General features: G+C 51.3%; 2 protein-coding genes across 2 annotated transcripts; one reads left to right on the forward strand and one right to left on the reverse strand.

Moving 5' to 3' along the window:
- The first annotated feature begins 556 nt into the window (after positions 1 to 556).
- On the forward strand, positions 557 to 7312 carry LOC136383636 (keratin, type II microfibrillar, component 7C). Its single transcript, XM_066353651.1, has 9 exons — positions 557 to 940; positions 2521 to 2729; positions 3946 to 4006; positions 4123 to 4218; positions 4868 to 5032; positions 5270 to 5395; positions 5663 to 5883; positions 6573 to 6604; positions 7101 to 7312. The coding sequence occupies exons 1-9, from the start codon at positions 557 to 559 to the stop codon at positions 7286 to 7288; spliced, it is 1482 nt and encodes a 493-aa protein (XP_066209748.1). The 3' UTR covers positions 7289 to 7312.
- A 5003-nt stretch (positions 7313 to 12315) lies between these two features.
- KRT86 (keratin 86) lies at positions 12316 to 20183 on the reverse strand. The gene is made up of 9 exons (XM_066353654.1): positions 19766 to 20183; positions 18756 to 18964; positions 17918 to 17978; positions 17353 to 17448; positions 16979 to 17143; positions 16623 to 16748; positions 16125 to 16345; positions 13273 to 13304; positions 12316 to 13130 (listed from the first exon to the last, which is right to left on the reverse strand). Exons 1-9 carry the CDS (start codon positions 20132 to 20134, stop codon positions 13033 to 13035), a joined length of 1377 nt encoding a protein of 458 aa, XP_066209751.1. The 5' UTR covers positions 20135 to 20183; the 3' UTR covers positions 12316 to 13032.
- Positions 20184 to 21641: the final 1458 nt, after the last annotated feature.

Genomic DNA, 21641 nt, shown 5'->3' on the forward strand with positions numbered 1-21641 from the left:
TTATTGACAATGAAGTGATGGATATTCTTTAGAGATAGAAGAGAAGGCAAAGAAGCCTAGAACAGAACTCCTCCTTGGGACAGAACAGCCACTCCACCTGAGACCAGGTCATAGGACCAGGGCCTAAAGCCCAGCTGTGCCCCTTCCAGAAAAGAATTTGGGGAGCAGGCTCCACCCCAGGTCACTGCACCCATTCCCTATATCGAAGCACAGAATCCAACTGATGCTTACAGGAGCCCTTCTCTCTTCTCTATTTCCCCACTTCCTCATGGGCGGGGAGAGGCCCACCAGGAAGCTTGTAAAGGACTTTGAAGATGAAACAGGCCTGTGGCTGGGGATTGTTGACACAGCTACACTGAAGAGACAAGCAGGGTTGGCTCTTAAGAGCCCAGGGTGATGCCAAGCCAATAAAATACAGCTATTGTCTCTTTGCTGTCCTTTTTAATGCCAACTGCCCCCAGTGCATAAAAGGGCCTGCCACAGTTCAGGGAGCACAGGCCTTTGGCTGCTGCCTCTGCCAGCTTCTCCACTCTTCCAACACCTCATTATCTCCAGCATGACTTGTGGCTTCGGCTCCGTGGGCTGTGGATTTGGCCCCAGGAACTTCAGCTGCGCCTCGGCCTGCGGGCCTCGGCCCGGCCGCTGCTGCATCACCGCCGCCCCCTACCGCGGCCTCTCCTGCTACCGCGGCCTCCCCGGGACCTTTGGCAGCCAGAGCATGTGCGGGGGCTTCCGCTCCGGCTCCTGCGGCCGCAGCTTCGGGTACCGCTCCGGCGGCGTGTGCGGACCCAGCCCGCCCTGCATCACCACCGTGTCGGTCAACGAGAGCCTCCTCACACCCCTCAACCTGGACATCGACCCCAACGCGCAGTGCGTGAAGCATGAGGAGAAGGAGCAGATCAAGTGTCTCAACAGCAGGTTCGCTGCCTTCATCGACAAGGTGAGTGTCCCTGATCACATCCTTCCTAAAGTCCACCCATGTGCAAGACTCACATTGGGCACTAAGAGGAAGCTAGAGGCGGGGACTTACTCAGAGAATTCCCAGTTAAAGGGAAAGACAGTATACCTCTAAGACACACAGAAAGGCAAGAAGAGGATCGAGAGCTGCCCATCTGACGCTTGGGGCAAACTGGAAACGCAGAAACTGAAGCAGGGACAGAACCTGCGTGGCTGAGAGACAGCATCTTGTGAGCGAGGGGCTGCCTGTGGTCTTCAATGTATCTGAAGCCAAATGGCTGCTTACATGGCAAGAAGCTGCTCCCTGTGTTCAGGGCAGGTAGTGAATGCCATATGGAAAGACTGCTTGGAGGACAGACAGCTCCTGGATCACACAGAGCTGTTTCCATAGCAGCGATCCTTTAGCCACTGAGTAGGGGCCAGAATGGTTTGTCCATGCCACCATGCCTCAGGCTGGGGACCCAAAGGTGACCACAGACACAGTTCCCACTCTTCTGGGCCCTGTGTAGAGGCAGTATGTACATAGTTGAAACCATTTGTAGATGTCAGTGTCCAGCCCAAGTCTGAAGCTATCTTCTCCAGTAACTCCAGGCAACCACCATGTTGTGGCAGTGGTGCGAGGGGCTGGGGTCAGGGGCAGTCTTGAATAAGAAAGCAGTTTGGGGGCCAAGGACAGCACTCCAGAACCAACCTTGAGAGAAGTCATGCTAGAGACATAGCCACCAGGAAGGACCAGAAAATATGAAATGTCTAACAGCATGAGAGACCAAGGATAACATAAGAAGGGACTTACCAGGAATGTGGCAGTTACCAGACAAAGGGATCTGAATGGGGGAGTAGGCCAACCTCCTGGCGGAGATGGGTGTGAAATTTTCCTTGGGCCCAATAGTCAATAATTACTACAGGGAGAGAAGTACCCCTCTGCAGAACAGGAAGTCAGAGTTTGAGTTCTTCCTCTGCCATTGTGAGACCTCAGGCAGGGATCCCTTCCACTCCTCATCTGTAAAATGAGGGGGTTGGGGCACAGAGCATTCTTGCACTAATATCCCAGGTGACTATTATTCTAATTGCACTGTTGTTGTAGGTGTTCAATAATTGTCACATACTTTACTTTTCAACTTTTATAGTCTGCCTTTCTAAGAGTTGAACTGTTTATTTGCATGCTAACAATCACACCTGACTTAGTGTAGTAGTTGTTAAGCATGTAGGTGCCTTTCAGTAGCAGGGCTAATTAAACCCTCACAGTCAAGCAATCATTCTACAGAGGGGTGTGCTGTGCCCAAGGACACATTATTAAGCAGCAGCAGAGTCTGGACTCAGCATGGTTTAGCACTTTTCAGGACACTAGGTAAATTGCCTTAAAGAGACTAAAGTTAGCTCACAAGAAGGACTTCCAGGTGGTGAGCTGATTAAGCCTTGGTGTGACTTTGAGAGATCACATAACCCCCACCAGGGAGGACTCTGGGTCAGAGAGTTGGGAATCTGCAGGTCCTGGTGGTGGGACCTCCTCTTGCCCTCTGATTCTACAAGAAGAGAGTCTCAGGCTCTGCCTCTGGGTGGCAGGTGCGCTTCCTGGAGCAGCAGAATAAGCTGCTGGAGACCAAGTGGCAGTTCTACCAGAACCGCAAGTGCTGCGAGAGCAACCTGGAGCCGCTGTTCGAGGGCTACATGGAGACGCTGAGGAGGGAGGCCGAGTGTGCGGAGGCCGACAGCGGGAGGCTGGCCTCAGAGCTCAACCACGTGCAGGAGGTGATGGAGGGCTACAAGAAGAAGTGAGTGCAGGAATGGCTGGCCCAGGGAAGGGCTTAAAGGAAACCCTCAGCACAGGGGAGTGTTCAAGTCTGTGGCTGGGTCTCTGCCTGAGAGCAAGAAAGAACTGGCGCTCTGTCTTTCCTCAAAGCACACGGTCCGTCGGGTAGATCTCGGCCCCTGGGGATGGAGCTGTCTTTGGCTTCCTACCAGCAGCTCAGGGGAATGATGTTCTCTTCTTTCCACCATCTATGAGATGGAGACCCTTCTCCTAAGACCACAGAAAAATGAACATTTCTGGTCCCTTTGAACCTAGCCTTCACAAACTAGTTGAGTTAAGTTTACTCCTTCACTCAACTAATAATTTCTGAGTGCCTACCAGGTGCCAACCAGACACCAGACTGGAGATTCAGGGGCAACCAAGAGACACAGCCCCTATCCTGTGGCACTTGTAGTCTGCTGGGAAGCAGGCATGGCATAGTCACAGACAGACCTGTAGTTACCATGTGTGATATATGATATAAGGGTGCATACCAGGTACTCTGAAAGAATCTGGCTTCAAGGGGTGGCCAGCTTCCTTCAGTAAGCTCTGGCTGTCAAAGGTCCCAGGGAGGCCGCGGTAGCAGGAGACACGTCTGTAGGGGGTGGCAGTGATGCAGCAGCGACCTGGCCAGGGCCCGCAGGCTGAGGTGCAGCTGAAGTTCCTGGGGCCAAATCCACAGCCCACGGAGCTGAAGCCACAGGTCCTGCAGGAGTGGAGAAGCTGGCAGTCAGTCCACCACATCCCCTGCCTCTGGCTCTGCGCTGGCCTGCCCACAGAGCAAGAGAGAACGGCAGCCTTGATTTCTCTTGGCTTAGCCCAGAGAGGGGAAACCAAGCCCTGGGGCAAAAAGAAAGTTCAGAGGAACGGTAAATGGAGACCTGGGTGAGAAAACAACCACTGCCTATGCCCCAAACTGCACCCCTTACATACAAACACATGCACACACAGTGTCCATATCCTGCTCTCCCACCCCCACTGAAAAGCTCGGAGCTGGTGTGAAGTGGGTGCTTCAGTTCTCCAATGCATCCCAATAGGCCTGGACCAGCAATCTGATTTTCTGCCTTGTGCTGGCCCATTTCTTTTGGAGGCAGGGGAATAAACTGGGCAAGATCTAGGAATCGGCATGTTTGCATGTGTGCTTCATGACCAAGCTGAGAGCTGTACAGACGGGGCCCTGTTCTCTCTGCCCACCTCAGGTATGAAGAAGAAGTTGTACTTCGGGCCACAGCAGAGAATGAGTTTGTGGCTCTAAAGAAGGTGAGCCTCACCCTGAGTCCCTGGTCACCCCATCCTCTCCGCCCCACCACTTCTTAGTCAAGCCCTCAGAGCATCCTGAGGAGAGCTGGCTTCATGGCCCCTTGAACCCCACACAGGACGTGGACTGCGCCTACCTCCGCAAATCAGACCTGGAAGCCAACGCCGAGGCCCTGACCCAGGAGATCGACTTCCTGCGGCGACTGTATGAGGAGGTGAGGGGCATTCAGCCATGGTAGGCACCCCGACTTCTGCCCAGACCCTACAGCTCAGCTGATGTGGAAACCCAGGCTTGAGGCTGGGGGGTTGGAGAGGAACAGGAAGAGGAAAAAAAGGAGTCTGAGACATGGGGAACAAAAAGGGGCAGAAGAAGTAAAGGGCAAGAGAATGTGGTCTCTACAACAGATGTGGTCTCTAGATCTTGCCCAGTTTATTCCCCTTGGGGACCCAAAGCCAAGGCCACATGAAGCATCACACAGCCTCAACCCCATGTTCTCTGGCCCAGATTTTCTCTGGAATCAATAGCCTTCCTCTATGTGGTCAGTCCAAGAGAATGTGACACAGCTCCAAAACAGGGTTTGAAACTCAAGAAAGCACCCACAACACACTGGCTAGAGGGCAAGCTGCCTAGGCTCACGTGGGATTGAACAATCCCCGATGCTAACATTTCAGTAGTTGCATTTTCTTCTAATAGGGATTTTTTTATCTGAACAAACAGTTATTCAATTTCATCAGGGATTTTATCTCCAGACAAGAGACTTTGGCTCCAAATGAGCCAAAGAGATGATGGGCACAACCTCAGCAGGGGAGAAAAAGCTCAGAGGACTTGGTTATTCTTCTTCTCCTCTCACTCCTGCCTCACAGGAAATCCGCATTCTCCATGCTCACATCTCAGACACCTCGGTCATCGTCAAGATGGACAACAGCCGAGACCTGAACATGGACTGCGTCATTGCCGAGATCAAGGCCCAGTATGACGACATCGCCAGCCGCAGCCGGGCCGAGGCTGAGTCCTGGTACCGCAGCAAAGTGAGTGGCACAGGACACCTGCCTCCTAGACATGGCAGTGGGAGGAATGTGAGGTATAGATTAGGAAAGGCTGCTTTTGTCTGGAAAGGGTGATTCTGATCCCTAGGGCTGGTAACTGAAGGCCAGACAGCTCTCAGGTTGAGGTGGCAGGGCAGGGTTGGCATGGATGGTCTGAACGATCATCTGTGGTGCCCTGAATGGATGGCACGTCCACCACGAGTCTCTGCTTCCCCCCAGTGCGAGGAGATGAAGGCCACAGTGATCCGTCACGGGGAGACCCTGCGCCGCACCAAGGAGGAGATCAACGAGCTGAACCGCATGGTGCAGAGGCTGACCGCCGAGGTTGAGAACGCCAAGTGCCAGGTGCGGGACATCAGTGTCCTAGGCCACCAGAGAGGTTGGGGGTCCCACAGGCCATGTGTGCTCAGTCTGGATCTCACCATTTATTCTCTAGTCTATTTGTAAAACTTAGAGTCCCCAGTTGCAGTCACTCAGGGAGACCCTCACGATGAAGGTGAGAAGGCTGTTACTGGGGTGTTTTCAGCTGGGTGCAAGAGATAAGAGACACCCAGCAAATGGACAGAGAGACTTAGGGACCATAACCCACACTGTTCTCTTCTGGGTCCTCAGAACACCAAGCTGGAGACTGCGGTGACCCAGGCGGAGCAGCAGGGCGAGACGGCCGTCAGCGATGCGCGCTGCAAGCTGGCTGAGCTGGAGGCCGCCCTGCAGAAGGCCAAGCAGGACATGGCCTGCCTGCTCAAGGAGTACCAGGAGGTGATGAACTCCAAGCTGGGCCTGGACATCGAGATCGCCACCTACAGGCGCCTGCTGGAGGGCGAGGAGCAGAGGTGGGGCCCAACCCAGTTAATTGCCCCTAGAATTCCACACGTAGAGTTCCACCCACCTTTGATTCCTCTATATCTCAGTCTGTCCAAAGGGCTTGCCCTAAGCTAGATTCTGGGATCTTTTGCGCCTAGATTTCAAGGGACCGGAACTTGGACATAGCATACAGAGGAAAAGCAAAAGCCAGTGCCACTGTGATGTCTAGAGTCCCAAATAGCACAAAGCTTTGCTAGGATTGGAACCTAGGCATCCTGCCTCTCAGTTCAGAACATCCTTGAGTTATTCTAGCCTCAACTCTTTCAAGATCCACTGCCCCCTTCATTTCTAGAAGGTCACCTTGTCCTAAGGTGGAGTTACTGGCCAAAGTTGACCCTGACCTCATGTCACTGCCCAAGAGAACCTTCTCCTTTCTAAAACTGAACCCATACACGTAGGCCAGGTGTGGGTGTTCAGGCTTGTACCGCACAAGGCAGCCAGCCGAGGGGTAGGTGAAAGCTGCAATCCACCCTGTCCTCTGGGTGCCGAATACTGTGCCTTGGCACTGCTACAACTGACAGAAAGGCATTTTCAAAGTTCCACAAAGGCATATAGACCAGAGATAGCCTGAGAAGACCCACTCCAGCCCCTAGGGAAAATCTGAAGATCTCATTCTGATCTCTTTTCTTCTCCCCTATCTTGCCTTTTCCCCACTTAGGCTGTGTGAAGGCGTTGGAGCTGTGAATGTCTGTAAGTATCATGAGTCCTAAAAAGAAAAGCATTCACTTGGAAAACAAAAATTTTCTAGATGTGAGTGTACAGTGACACTGGGAAGAGTGTTTCCAATAATTCCCCCAGTAAATAGTAGTAGGTTGGTCATACAGCTGCAGAGACTGAGGTTAGCTTGCAGGAAGAACCTCACAGGATGAATGGGATTGGGTAGGGAAAGAATAATAATATATCACTACAGGAAGGGACCTTAAATGTCACTCAGTATGACCCCTACCTTGTATAAGTGAAGTAGCCCAGAGAGAGGAACTTGCCCAAAGTCACAAAACAGAACCGGGGCTGGAAAACCCAGGGCTCCCGGCTCCCAAACGAAGGCTCCTTTCAGACCTTCTGAAGCAGAACTGAAGGTCCTTTAAGTCCTTTCTTGGTGGGCTTGACAGATCACAGAGGCCAAAAGAAGGTGGCTGGAGGAAGTGGCTACTAGCCTGTCCTCCTGACCTAGCCTTTGTTCTCACAGGTGTCAGCAGCTCCCGGGGTGGGGTCGTCTGTGGGGACCTCTGTGTGTCCGGGTCCCAGCCAGTGATAGGCAGTGCCTGCAGCGCCCCCTGCAGTGGGAACCTGGCAGTGAACACTGGAATGTGCATGCCCTGCTGCCAGCTCAACACCACCTGTGGAGGGGGCACCGGAGGCCTAGGGAAATGTTAGGTTGCCTCAAAAGAGAGCCGAAGAAGCCCTGTCAGGCCTGCAAGACGTGCTACTGCCCCCACCCCCAGCTGAGAAGCAGCGCCATGGTAGCTCTTCCCCATGTGTTCTGAGAATATACCACATGGCTCCTCTGCTCATCTTGTCCTAGCAGAAGGGCCTGCTGCTTGGAATGGCCCCTTCTCTTCCACTGTCTTCTCTGGGCCATCCCAGGGAGGAGGGTTCTCTTTCCCTGGAAGGAACACTCCTGGGCTGTCTCCCTTGCCCCTTTGCCCCCTTGTCCTCCATTTTCCCAATAAACTGAAAGACCTGCTTTCTGTGCTATGATGTCTTGCTTTCTCCAAGTGAGCCCGTGTGTACTGACTGGTGAGCACCACAGGGAAATGATATGAGGATTGTGGCCATTCTGCTCTGTCTTCAACCTGCATACCCACAGAACAACCTACCCCCAGTAATGCCTTCCTCCCCTGGCCAGGTAGTGCTGACAGTGCTCACAGCACCTTCCCCTGAGTCATACCTGTCAGTCTCAGGTAGTTTGAGGCTGCTGCCCCAACTAGCTCTGAAGGTAACCAGAAGAGGACATGAAATCTTCCGGAAAGCAGTGTGTGTGTGTGTGTGTGTGTGTGTGTGTGTGTGTGTGTGTGTGTGTTTCTCTAACTCCCTTCCCCCACATACACCTCGACCAACACCACCACACACAGGCATCAGAGCAGCAATCTCCAAAGTGCCAACAGCCACCTCAGATGGCCACTCTGTATCGGTTTCTACCCCACACCACCCATTCCCGCTACTGCTCATCGAACAAAGGTGATGAGACCCTTGACACTCACCCTTTGCCCAGGCTTCCCACCCACCCATCCATACACATCTCTCTTCAGCACCCAGGACAGCATCCTCAAAAGCTCTCAACTGGTAAGAGAAGCTACTCCCCCTCACTCGCTTTCTCAACTGCCGCCCCCTACTGCCCTCATCTCCAGATTCCTCAGTGTCGGTCTCAAGGCTAAGATGACTCCTCTGTCCCTACGTGGCCTGATGTCTCCTGTCCTCTGCTCAGAAAGAGTCTGGAGCTCCCAGGAAGAACCAGGCATGGAAGAGCCCTCCTCAGGCCCCAGGCCCCGTTTCCTTCTCACTGGCCCTCATCTTTCCTCCCTCTGTCAGCCTTACCTAAGCTCCAGTGCTGACCAACCTTCCTCTAGGCCCTGACCTTTCTATCCATGCCATCATCCTGTCCTATGAGGACCAGCTTCCCTCACTCCCTCTTGGAATCTCAAGGGACCTCTTGGCTCCTCAGCTGTCACCCTCTCTCCCTCCCATCCCCAAGCCCAGAGTCTCAGGCCTTTCACTTCCTTGTTCAACAGGCCTGGCTGTCAGCTCTTCCCAAGAAGTTCTGCTCCCTGGCTCACATCCTTCACCCAGAAAACCTTTCCCTCAAACATTAAAGTGTCTCAGGCCCCTTCTCTTGCCTTTCTGCACATGCTCTCTGAGGAATCACATTGGTCTCTTGCCTTCAGTTACCACTATTGTTAGAGTCCTCCTGGGTTAAATCATGCCTCAAAGTCCTGATGACTCTCTTGCTGCCCTGACCTCACTCCTCAGCTTTAGGCCCAGTTGCCCCGGTTCCTACAGGACATCTCCACTTGGCAGTCCTAGAGACCCTTCCAAGTGGACAGACCTTCAAGTTGAATTTAATATTTTCCACATTCTCCACCCAAGTCCCTTCTTATCTCCCCTGTCAAGATCATCAACACAGCTGCCCAAATCTGAACATATGATCTATGCCTGTATCCTCACCCTCAAATCTAATTAACCCCCGTGTGCTTTCTTTTTCTATCTCCTAAGTAACCCTCTAATTCAACTCTTTCCTCTCTCCCTGCTGCTACCACCCAGGGTCCAGCCACCACCATCTTGGCTGGAGTCTTGCTCTTCTCCACTTCTGCATCACACTGCATAGCAACCAGAGATCTTTACAAGACCCAAGTCTAACCTTCCAGGGAATTTCCACTGTCCGCAGGATGAAGTCTGGCTCTTGAACGTAACACATCAGCCTCACATACCTGGCTCTAACTAATGTTTCAGTGTCCTTCACCACTCCCCTTGCCCCCACCTTTCTCCCTTGCTCTGGCTCAGGGTGCCCTGAACCTGTCAAATGAGGACTGGACCAGAACCTTTTCGGTTCTGACTTTCTTAGGAAATGACTCTGAGCCCTTTTCTGGGATTGTAATACTCCCTTTCCAGGGACTTAAGGAGGATACCATAATGACTTCCGGGCTTGGGAGGTCATCCAGATGCTACCTGTAGAAGCCCAGGAAGACTCCATGCCTTTGAAGCAATGTGCCTTCCTTCCATCCTACCAGCTGAAGGGAACAGGCAATACTGATGCTGCAGACATTCTATCTGTTAGAACCCCCTGTTCTGAGTACCTAGCCTCACCTCATCAAGAAGAGGTGTGGTTGCAAAGAGGCCTGGGCCTTGATACTAGGAGGAAAGAGTAAGCACAGTTGGGAGGTTATTAGCCAGGGAAAACTGGTTACCTCCTGAAGGAAGTAATATTGAAGCTGAGATCTAAAGGAAGAGCAAAAGTTTATTTATTCAATCAGCAAATGATTATTTAGTGCTTAATATGTACCAAGTACTATTATACAAACTTGGACTCATATAAGTGAAGAAAATAGTCAAAGATACCTATTTTCCATGAAGCTTACATTTTATAGCAAGAAAAGTAAAGGTAAGTAAGGAGTTAACCAGGAGGAAGAGATGTGATGTGTCCTAGAAGAGGTGGGGTTGGAGAAGGAGCACAGAAGTGTTCAGGAACTCTAGTAAGTTTCTAGGGCTGCTGAGGATGAGGACTGAGTGTCCTCTAGAAACTTAAAATGAGCCCTTCATTTCTACACTCTTCTCCACTGCCCCCTTCTGCCCCAGCCCCAACTCTACCCCATAAAGACTTTCTTCATCCAAGGTCATTTCTCATCCCTACCTCCTTCTAGGCACTTTTTCCATTGTCTTGAGGAGGTAGATGGTATGGGCCAATTAATGAGGCCTTCCATGCTTCACAGAGAGGCAACTCCTCCCTCTCTGAAATGTTTCTGCTGACTGCTAAGGAATACAAGCTATTGGGATGTGAGATCCCTCTGTACTGACAGCTGAGATAAAGCCAGCCATGTACCCAGAGTAACAGTCCTTTGGCATCCGCTCTGCACAGCAGCTGAAGTGCTTGCTCCTTTAGTTGGCCAATTACCATCTCAAAATGTGGATGAACTGAGTTTCCAAAACCTGAAGAGGCCTGACCACATATTCCTGGTGACCAAACCAGGACAAGAATCTAAGATTCCAGACTTCCAGCCCCTGGTATTTCTCTATCATCCCATTCTGCCTACTACTACTCAGACCTAGAAAATCTGTGCTGGTATGATATCATAGTAACAGTATCAACAATAATAAATACCAATTTTTGAATATCAATTATGTACCACACTATAAACTTTTATTTGTATTGCCTCATTGAATTCTCCTATGAGGGCTATTTTCAGAGATGGCTCCCATTTCTCCCTGCTCCGTGCACACCATTCCTCATCTCAGAGAGGGAGCCTATTTCCCATCTGGGCTGGCCCTGTGACAGTTTGACCAATAGAATGTGGTGGAGGTGGGGTTCTGGGGCTCTTTCTTGGGTGCTCTCTCAGACCTAAATGTGGGAGACTGCAAGCTGACAGGGTCCTTGAAGTTTAGATTTTGGAGGGACAGAGAGGTGTAGGGGACTAGCAGTATCCCCCCACCTCATTTGCTTGATTAGGTTGCTAAAGGCTAAGCTCTTCCCCACAACCTCTGATTGATTAAGTTGGTTAAGGCCATTTACACGCCCTTCCCCACACCTCCATGTTAGCTGTGATGCTGATTGTCCTATTCCCCATGTTTCTCAAAGAGGCTGGAGGCAGTTTTCTTTTTATCTTTTGTTTTGTGAAGTTAAGGTGTTATGTATGATAAAGGGTTTGGGGGGCTCTGGGGAGAATTCTTGATTTGCCTCAGAAATGTGACTTTGCACCAGAGATCTCTTTGATTTGCTAATGGCTTTGCTTTCTGCCCTATACATAAAGCATTTGGGGGTTGAAAACTTACTCTTGCAAGCCATCAGCTTGGCAATGGGTCCTCCCAATCCCATTCTTTTTCTTTCTGTGTTTATTTTATAATCCTCCACCATTCCCACCCAAGACCAGCAAAATTATGAGCCGCACTAGTTCGCAACACCTAAGGGTAAGGGCTGCTCCTTAAGTCTGCAGCTCCTGTATTTACAGAATTTTCTCTCATACTTACAGAATTTACTCCCACAATTAAAATGGATAAATGGCTGAACCAGCATTCAAACATAGCTTTTTTTATTAACAAAACTTTTTTAAATACATAATCACACTTAGGGAACCAGAAGAGACTTTAGAAACATGGTCCAACCTCCTTCATTCTACAGCAAAGGAAACTGAAGCACAGAAGGTGGAAGCAATTTGCCCAAAGCCACACATTTGGGAAATGGCAGAGTCGGGACTGTGAATCAGAAGCCCAGTTTCCTGACTCTTACCCAGTGCTCTTCCTCTAACCCACACTGCTTGTCTCACATGCCTTTGTTCCAGTCTCACCACCACATGTGTTCTCCTGTCCTTTCCCCTCCAGGAATGCCTCTGGGAGCACAATCTCCCTGGTTGAGAAGGCCTAGGGTCCATTCGACGAGACACCTTTGATTGTCACAATTGGGGCCAGGGAAGTACTCCTGGCATTTAGAGGATAGAAGCCAGAGATACCGCTAAACACCCTACTGTGTACAGGCAGCCCTGCCCCAGAGAATGCTCCAGCCCAAGACGTCAGTAGGGTTGACGTTGAGAAGGCCTGGTCTAGAGAAACCATGACCACACAAAATGTCCTGCCTCGCTCAGTCCTCTCCTGCTTTCCCAAGGCTTGGGTTGCTCAAGCCAGATGGGCAGCAAGTACTGCAGTCATTTTCATCTGCTGGAAAAGTGACTGAGTAGATGGAGAGGTCCTGACAACAGCTCTGGCAGGGGACACCTCTCACAGAAGGGCCCTGGCATTCTCAAGACACTGAGGAACCACCTTTAATTAGTGACAATTAATTAGTTTATTGGAAACACAGAATGAACAAAGGCAAACTTGCTGGTGGTTGAGTCATTGGATTTTTAGAAGCTTCTGCAGGCAGCCTTCACAGAGTTATAGGAAAATGGCCATCAGTGTTCCCGATCTCCCATCCACAGGCACAAGCACACTGGAAGATCCTAGGAAGTGCAGACTGGGAGATTCTGGGGCCCGCCCCATTCCTCCAAGCTTGAATGAAGGGGTCAAGCAGGACCAATGAATCCAGGGGGAAAAAAAGAAAAACAAAAACAGAAGGCGGAAGAAAGGATGAATCCTCAGGAAAACAAATCAACTACTAGGAAAGGCTACAGAAAGAGCCCAAGGTGCTGCTCCAGCCTCCACGGGGCTCAAAGTGCCTGGCGAATGGCATACGGTGGGAGCAGGTAGGGAAGATGTGTGGAGTGTATACGTCTGGTGATAGGTTCTTGGGAGGCCAGCAGATGGCGATGCTTAGGAGGGTCGATACGGTTTCACGAGAGGTCCTGGCTGGGCAGAGGGTGCAGGTGATGCGCGTTGACAGAGGCTGCAGCCTCCTAGCACCTCTTACAACCCACGCTGAAAGAGCCAACGCCGGAGCAGGGGCCGCAGGTGTTGGCGCTGCCCGCCACCATGTTTCCTCAGCAAGGAGCACTACAGACGCTGGTGGTGACAGCAGGAGCAGTACCGCTGGCACAGAGATCGCCACAGACGACGCCACCGCGGGAGCTGCTGACGCCTGAATGAGGGGAGAATAGGCCCAGATGCGCATCAGGCACCGACACAGCCAGGCGGCTTTGGGTCAAGCGAAAATTCCCACCCCCAAAGGCGTTGGGGCCACCCAGCGGGAGGAGGGGAGAATAATGGCTTGATCTACTTACAGACATTCACAGACCCAACGCCCTCACACAGCCTGTGGGGAGAAGAAGAGGGAGGTTAGTGCCATGAAAAAGTCACCTGGCAGATGCAGCAAACATGAAAGGTGAGACCCATGGTCCTCCTTTTGGGTAATAAACGGGGTTAATCCAGAAGCCAGGAGAGCCTCTCACCAGCATGTGACTTCTGAAGACAAAATGCCTGGTGCACCTGGCTCTCCAACCAGTTAGCTGGACAGCTTCAATCTCAGATATGCCCTCCCTCAGCCTACCTCCTCGTGGAGACAGTCTACTGCTATATCTGCAGTGAGAATGAAATCAAATGGCACGTGTAAATGCTTAGTGCCTACCACCTGGTGGGCACTGCAGAAATGTTAGTTGCTTCTATTTCTGTTGGTTCTGATTGGCTTGTAAAAGGATTTGTTTTTGTTTGTTTTTGGTGTTTGTTTGTTTTTTTACAGAGACAGAGCGAGAGTCAGAGAGAGGGATAGATAGGGACAGACAGACAGGAACAGAGAGAGATGAGAAGCATCAATCATCAGTTTTTCGTTGTGGCACTTTAGTTGTTCATTGATTGCTTTCTCATATGTGCCTTGACTGTGGGGCTACAGCAGACCGAGTAACCCATTGCTCAAGCCAGTGACCTTGGGTCCAAGCTGGTGAGCTTTGCTCAAACCAGATGAGCCCGTGCTCAAGCTGGCGACCTCAGGGTCTTGAACCTGGGTCCTCCGCATCGCAGTCCTATGCTCTATCCACTGCGCCACCACCCGGTCAGGCGGCTTGTAAAAGGATTTGAAGAGCAACAAGTATAACTTCCTAAATCTGGTCTAGTTGGTGTCACTAGAATGTGGACTTCAGGAGGGCAAAAGTTTTTGTCTATTCTTTTCCCCATTGCAGAATCAACAGTGCCTAAAATAAAACCTGACTCAATAAATAACTGTGGCATTGCAATGAAGGAATGGGATTTTAGAACCCACTTAGAACAGGCTCAGAGACTGTCACCAACTCCCTCTTTTGACATATGGAGGAACTGATACCCAAGAAAAGAAATAACCAATGATAAAGGCAGGGCTATAACTTGGGCCATCTAACTCATCCCAGGCTGCTGTCTCCTTAAGGGAAACACACAGGAGTTCCTGTGAAGCACAGTGGCAAAAGGTTGTCAAAATTAGCTTCAGATGTGAGGAGAATCCACAGCTAATCCGTCTAAACACCCATACCCAGATTTCCTAGGGAACCCACACCAAAGCTTCTGAGTTTACTCCAAGAGCCCTGTGTGGAAGAGAGGTGGGCCACTCAACTTCCAGGGCCTTCTCCACTTGTCCCTTCAACTTCCAAACTCAATCTTGAAAAACTCTTCCTCCCAGAATTCTTCACTAAGGAAACTCTCCAGGTCCTATGAGCCCTGGTGCCTCCAAGCTCTCCAATGCAATTACTTGAGTACATTGTGAGTCTAACCACATGCTCATTTTGATTTCAGCTACCAGACTTGTCTCTTGGTCGCCATCACCCCAATACACAGGATCCCCGAGTGCTACCTCTGCATTCTCGCCCTCTACTCTCTTCTGCCCAAGGCCAGGGGCCAGGCTGTACACAAGAAGAAACAGCTCAGGTTATGAGCACCTGACCAACCTGGGTCAAGAACCCAAGGGCAACATTCTAGGAGTGTTGTCCTCAAAGGCACTGCTCAACTGCCTTCTAGCCATATGAAGGCTAAATGACCAATCAGTCTGCCCCCCCACCTCCAAAGCAGCCACAAGCAAAAATGCCCAGAGTTTAAGTACAGCTGCTTAAACTGGCAGATCCCTACTGCCAAGTTCTACCTGCTCTAATGGAAGACCACATTGTTAGATGATCTAAGTGTGAGTTAATATAAGGTCTACCGGAAAGTTCTGTCCGTCTCTATCACAACAAGTTTCGACATGTAAGCACATTTATCTGGTGCATGTGTGCCTCTCTATTTTTATCATTTAATGTATACATACTGACATAGCAAATTAACTAAAACAAAGTTGATTCACGTTAGTCTTATGTGTGAAGTCATAGTGTACCCATGGCTACTGATAAAGTTCATTTATGCCACTGTAATTTTTACGAATTTCAACAAGGAAGAAATGCTACAGAAGCATGTCTGTCGCATCCACCATATTCCCTAGACTTAGCACCCTCCGACTATCACTTGTTTTTGTCCTTACAAAATTTTTTGAAGGGCAAAAAATTCAAAAATGAAGAAGATATCAAACAAGCACTGGTTCAATTTTTCGCATCAAAAGATAAAACATTTTTCAAAAATGGTATATACAAATTGCCCTCACGCTGGCAAGAAATCATTAATAATAATGGCAATTATATTATTTAATAAAGTTTATTGACGGTAAGAAAAATTTGTATTTTGTCTTATTCCAAAAATGGACAGAACTTTCCAGTAGACCTTATAAAATCTCCTACTAAAGCTGCCCGGTGAAATAAATCTGAACCCCCAGAACTGGGGCCAGGCTCGAAAAGAGAGCTGGAATCTTGAGTGATATCTGTAAAATGAGGACCCAGAGTGCAGAAGCACTATGAGGACAGGAGACCCGAAGCCCAGGCTAAGCTGATCAGAAACAACAATTACTAAACTTAGCCAAACCAAACCTAAGAAACAGATGTGTAAAAGGAACCAATTCCAGATCAGAACCAGGTGGGCATAAGAGACTCAAATGGAGCAAGAAACATACCCAAAGAACATTCAAATTACCTGTCCAGTTGCATGATGAGGATATTTGAAAACAAGAGAGGAGAGATGCCACGACTGTGAGTGACAGGGCACACTGAGAACCAAGGCAAGGCTGGGAGAGAAAATTGGTTCTGATACCCACCTGTGCTCCTCGCCCTCCAGCAGGCGCCTGTAGGTGGCGATCTCGATGTCCAGGCCCAGCTTGGAGTTCATCACCTCCTGGTACTCCTTGAGCAGGCAGGCCATGTCCTGCTTGGCCTTCTGCAGGGCGGCCTCCAGCTCAGCCAGCTTGCAGCGCGCATCGCTGATGGCTGCCTCGCCCTGCTGCTCCGCCTGGGTCACCGCAGTCTCCAGCTTGGTGTTCTGAGGACCCAGAAGAGAACAGTGTGGGTTATGGTCCCTAGGTCTCTCTGTCCATTTGCTGGGTGTCTCTTATCTCTTGCACCCAGCTGAAAACACCCCAGTAACAGCCTTCTCACCTTCATCACGAGGGTCTCCCTGAGTGACCACAACTGGGGTCTCTAAGTTTTACAAATAGACTAGAGAATAAATGGTGAGATCCAGACTGAGCACACATGGCCTGTGGGACCCTGCTTGGCCCCCAACCTCTCTGGTGGCCTAGGACACTGATGTCCCGCACCTGGCACTTGGCGTTCTCAACCTCGGCGGTCAGCCTCTGCACCATGCGGTTCAGCTCGTTGATCTCCTCCTTGGTGCGGCGCAGGGTCTCCCCGTGACGGATCACTGTGGCCTTCATCTCCTCGCACTGGGGGGAAGCAGAGACTCGTGGTGGACGTGCCATCCATTCAGGGCACCACAGATGATCGTGCACACCATCCATGCCAACCCTGCCCTGCCACCTCAACCTGAGAGCTGTCTGACCTTCAGTTACCAGCCCTAGGGATCAGAATCCCAGACAAAAGCAGCCTTTCCTAATCTGTACCTCACATTCCTACCACTGCCCTGTCTAGGAGGCAGGCGTCCTGTGCCACTCACCTTGCTGCGGTACCAGGACTCGGCCTCGGCCCGGCTGCGGCTGGCGATGTCGTCATACTGGGCCTTGATCTCGGCAATGACGCAGTCCATGTTCAGGTCTCGGCTGTTGTCCATCTTGACAATGACTGAGGTGTCTGAGATGTGAGCATGGAGGACACGGATTTCCTGTGGGGCAGGAGTGGGAGGACCTTGTTTATGCTACAGCCTCAGCCACCGTAGCGTGTACCCAGTCTTCTCAGCCCTTTCCTGGTCTCCAGCTCTCACCCCCATGGACTGAAGCTCTATGCCCAAATCCCTTTTCACCTCCTATCTGAGGCCAATGCCTTCTCCTCCTGGCTGGCTGTCAGCTTTCTTTCCAGACCACAACCCCTCACCTCCTCATACAGTCGCCGCAGGAAGTCGATCTCCTGGGTCAGGGCCTCTGCGTTGGCCTCCAGGTCTGACTTGCGGAGGTAGGCGCAGTCCACGTCCTGGAAGGGTGGGCAGTTTTCAAAGAAGGCTCAGAGGACCCCTGGTGATTCCCACCCCAAACTCTTCTCTCTTTCCACCCATTCGTGGAGGCTGGGTGGGTGAGGCCAGTGGAAGGATTCCCAGTGTTCCCATTCCCATCCCACCTCCATACCTTCTGACCTTCCTGGGATGAACCTCACCACTTCCTCACCTTCTGAGAACAAACCACCTGGCCACTACTGGTGCTGCTCCACCCTCCCCACTCCCTGGGTCTCCACTCCTTCTTTTGGTCAGACATCCCACCGCTCTACACAGGATGCGGTCTCTCAACAGAGACCGAAGATGTCAGCCTCCATCGGACCCAAGCCACAGACCACAACCTCTGAAGCAGAGCAGGACATCCAGAGGCCAACCCAGCCGTGCCCCGCCCCAGGACAGGGTGCTAGTGAGATCCCCTGTGTCTGTGCTCCCCGATCCCATGTTACTCACCTTCTTCAGAGCCACAAACTCATTCTCAGCTGTTGCTCTCAGAGAAACTTCCTCCTCGTACCTGAGGCAGAAGAGCAGAGAGGGGGGTCACGGAAGGGCAGGTCTCTCATGAACCTCCCACAAAGGGGACAATGTTAGGAACCTGCCAACACAGCCAAACCCCTGGCAGCTCTGTTGGGTCCTTTTGGTTGGATTTGGAATGTCTCCATCTTCAACTGAGGGACTATGGGGCTCATCTTCTGGGACCTCATAGCCCTGTATCCCAAAGCTACACTGCAGTCTCCTCAGGAGGAAAATAAGGCCTCAGCCCCCAGCCCCCAGCTAGAAGTAGACAGCACTGCAGCCCCCACCTCCCCATCACCTGGGTGTCCATCCCAGTTCATGGGTGGGGTTTATGAGTCTCAGAGGCCATCAGCACTCAGCACCCTAGGCAGTGGGGTACCCAGAGCCCCAGGACATGTCAGCCCTGAGCGACAGTAGGGTTCATGTCACATCATGAGCCACGTGCTGTAGGTGGGAAGTCAGGAGGAGACGGCCTGGAAGACAGCAGAAGCTTCCTTCCAGCAGAACACAGGCAACAGCCGCTGCAAAGCACGGGCAACAATCTGGCTCCGAGAAGAGCCGACGGAGGTGCGTGACAGATCTCCTGGCGCAATCACAGCCCTACTCTTAGGCAGGCATCTGGGCAACCATTGCACAGGTGCAAAGATCCTGCTCCACACTGCCAACCTGGCCTGCGTGGCTGCTCACCCTACTTGGAAATTCTTCTTGTGTCTGGTCCAGTGAGCTTTAACCTCTGTCATTTCCTGTGCCCAATGTCAAACCCAGCCACACTCACTTCTTCTTGTAGCCCTCCAGCACCTCCTGCACGTGGTTGAGCTCTGAGGCCAGCCTCCCGCTGTCGGCCTCCGCACACTCGGCCTCCCTCCTCAGCGTCTCCATGTAGCCCTCGAACAGCGGCTCCAGGTTGCTCTCGCAGCACTTGCGGTTCTGGTAGAACTGCCACTTGGTCTCCAGCAGCTTGTTCTGCTGCTCCAGGAAGCGCACCTGCCATTCGAGGTGGGGAACAGGGGTCAGATGGCTCTGGGTGCTCCAAAGGCCGTTTGTAGGGTTTTTCTAAGGTAAACTTCCAAACCTGCAGCTCAGCAGAAATGAAAGGGGGACAGTGGTAGACAAATCAACTTTTGGATATCCTGAATATGATCTATATCTGGATTTTCCAGTTTAGAAATAAGGACTCGGGGCTGGGAAAGGTCAGTCCCTTCTTTCAGGTGAACTGAGTTATCCCGACCGGATGAGCCCGGGTAGCACATAGTCAGATTGCAGGTGGAGGGCCCACCTCCTCACCCTGAATCTAGAAGAGATGCCCTCTCAGGCAGAGTTCTAAGATTCAGATCACAGCATAGGGTTTCTAGTGATAGGTAACAGGGAAATGTATGGGCCGGATATCTAGAGGAGAGCCCTGCTACTCTGGCCCCTCCCCCACTTCATTGGACAGCCAGTCCACCCTAGTCCTCAGAGGGCACACACTCCTCACCGTGGGCCTGGCACCTCTGTAATTTCAGAAGCAACAGTTGTCTTCCTCCTCAATTTCCTGAAGTCTAGTTGTGCCTCAAAACAACCAGGTCACAGCTCTCTTCCATAATCTCTGCTGTCTAAACTCCCAGCTGATTCTTCTGGGTCTTGTGTATCTGTTTTTGTTTGTATGTGGCTTCTCTCATCAGAATGGGAGTTCATGCAGGCAGAACTCTTTCTGCCTCTGCCTCTGACTGACCTGTCAGGGCCCTTCCTGAGTCCTGAGTATGGGTGGGGGTCAGGAAGGGTGTGTGTGTATTCAAGGGCGCCCACCTTGTCGATGAAGGCAGCGAACCTGCTGTTGAGACACTTGATCTGCTCCTTCTCCTCATGCTTCACGCACTGCGCGTTGGGGTCGATCTCCAGGTTGAGGGGTGTGAGGAGGCTCTCGTTGACCGACACGGTGGTGATGCAGGGCGGGCTGGGTCCGCACACGCCGCCGGAGCGGTACCCGAAGCTGCGGCCGCAGGAGCCGGAGCGGAAGCCCCCGCACATGCTCTGGCTGCCAAAGGTCCCGGGGAGGCCGCGGTAGCAGGAGAGGCCGCGGTAGGGGGCGGCGGTGATGCAGCAGCGGCCGGGCCGGGGCCCGCAGGTCGATGCGCAGCTGAAGGCGCTACCAGCACAGTAAGATCCACAAGCCATTGTTTCTTTGGGACACGGGATGCTCTATGGCGGTAGAGGTTAATGGAGGGTATAGTGAATGAGGTGTTTACGTCTAAGACATCTTTGGGCCTTTTATATATGCGGGATCCTGGTGCGTCCAGGGGTTAGAAGCAATTAGATGTCTTTTATGGGCTTGGGTTGTTTAGCTGCTGTCACTCCTCCCTTAATGTTCTTAATTGGGGCCAGATGCAGCCAGATGTTTATGGCCTTTTACCCTAAATTGCACAATTTTTATCTTCAAAGAGCCAGCTCATTTCCCCCATACCCACCCCAACCTCCTTAGACACAGCTGGGGAAACTCAGGAATTGGAGGATGGGGGAGCAGTGATTCAGGTTGAATTGGAGGGGCGGGACTGCGAGTCCTCCTGCAAGGCCTCACTGGATGATGTCGTGATACTGTCCGTGGTGCTGATCAGACCGGCCACCCTAAACACTGGGGGAGTGTGAGATCAACAGAAGATGTGGAACTTGGGGTGCGCTTCGTGAGTTCCCCTTACAGTGATGACCCCTTTCTGAATGCCAAAACCCCACATTTTCACAATCTCTCAATTACCCTCACACGTATTCAACACTCCCACATTGTTCCCAAATCTCTCACATCTATCAACATTTTCCAACCCTTGCACGCTCACACGTGTACACACACATACACACACACTATGCACTCACATACTTCCCACCCAGAGTTTCACACACACTCATATGCTTGTGTGCACTGTCATCTGCCCCCCCCCACCCATCTTACACTACAATAGTCTCTAGGCCAACTTATTAGTCCTTCTTAGCCAGCCTATGCAAAAGGGAGGCATCCCCATCCTCAGAGTCTTCTATGAGGCCTAAGGGGCCAACTCTGGCTCCCTAGTTTCAGGAATGCCCAACCATTTCCAACAAGTGCCCAAGCAAGGATAGTATGTCTGGACTTCACCTCAAGCCTCTGTGTTTCTTCCAGGGAGCAGAACGTGTGGGGTAGACACCACAGTTATAAGTTTGCATGGCATTTGGCTCAGAATACATATAATAGGACCAGTCTAGATAGAGCCATATGAGAAAAGCAGCCAGTCCCTGCCAGTCTGTGCTTCTGTCCAGGCTATACCAAATCTGACACCCTGTTACCCTCCCAGCAGTTTGCCAGCAACCTTGGAAGATGTCACAACAGATCCACCTAAGTGTGTGTTGGCAGTCCAGTGTGGATAATGTGATTCTTCAACCCAAAAGGACTAGGTAGGAACCAAAGCTCTACTTTGTTGATCTCTGTGTGATCTGGGGCAAAGCACTTCACTCCTCTGGGAAATGGAGTAAGCCTTCCCTTCCTAGTGCTGCCTTGAGGAGTTACAGAGACATGCATGTGCTCAGTAAACTCCAGAGCACAATGGAGACATATTTTGTTGTAATCATTAAGAAGAAGGAGGCTCTGAGGCAGCATTTTTTTAGAGTTCACATTGTGACCCACTCATGGAAGCAACCAGAATTTTAATTAAATAGATTA

The sequence above is a fragment of the Saccopteryx leptura genome, chromosome 1 (assembly GCF_036850995.1).
Source record: "Saccopteryx leptura isolate mSacLep1 chromosome 1, mSacLep1_pri_phased_curated, whole genome shotgun sequence".
In the NCBI taxonomy this organism is placed as follows: domain Eukaryota; kingdom Metazoa; phylum Chordata; class Mammalia; order Chiroptera; family Emballonuridae; genus Saccopteryx; species Saccopteryx leptura.

Coding starts and splice junctions, on each gene's coding strand:
- LOC136383636 (XM_066353651.1), top strand. CDS start 557: ATGACTTGTGGCTTCGGCTCCGTGGGCTGTGGATTTGGCCCCAGGAAC. Junction 4,219..4,867: donor TGCGGCGACTGTATGAGGAG/GTGAGGGGCATT, acceptor CCTGCCTCACAG/GAAATCCGCATTCTCCATGC. Junction 6,605..7,100: donor CGTTGGAGCTGTGAATGTCT/GTAAGTATCATG, acceptor TTGTTCTCACAG/GTGTCAGCAGCTCCCGGGGT.
- KRT86 (XM_066353654.1), bottom strand. CDS start 20,134: ATGGCTTGTGGATCTTACTGTGCTGGTAGCGCCTTCAGCTGCGCATCG. Junction 17,979..18,755: donor CTGGAGGGCTACAAGAAGAA/GTGAGTGTGGCT, acceptor CTTCTGCCTCAG/GTACGAGGAGGAAGTTTCTC. Junction 17,144..17,352: donor TGCGGCGACTGTATGAGGAG/GTGAGGGGTTGT, acceptor CCTGCCCCACAG/GAAATCCGTGTCCTCCATGC.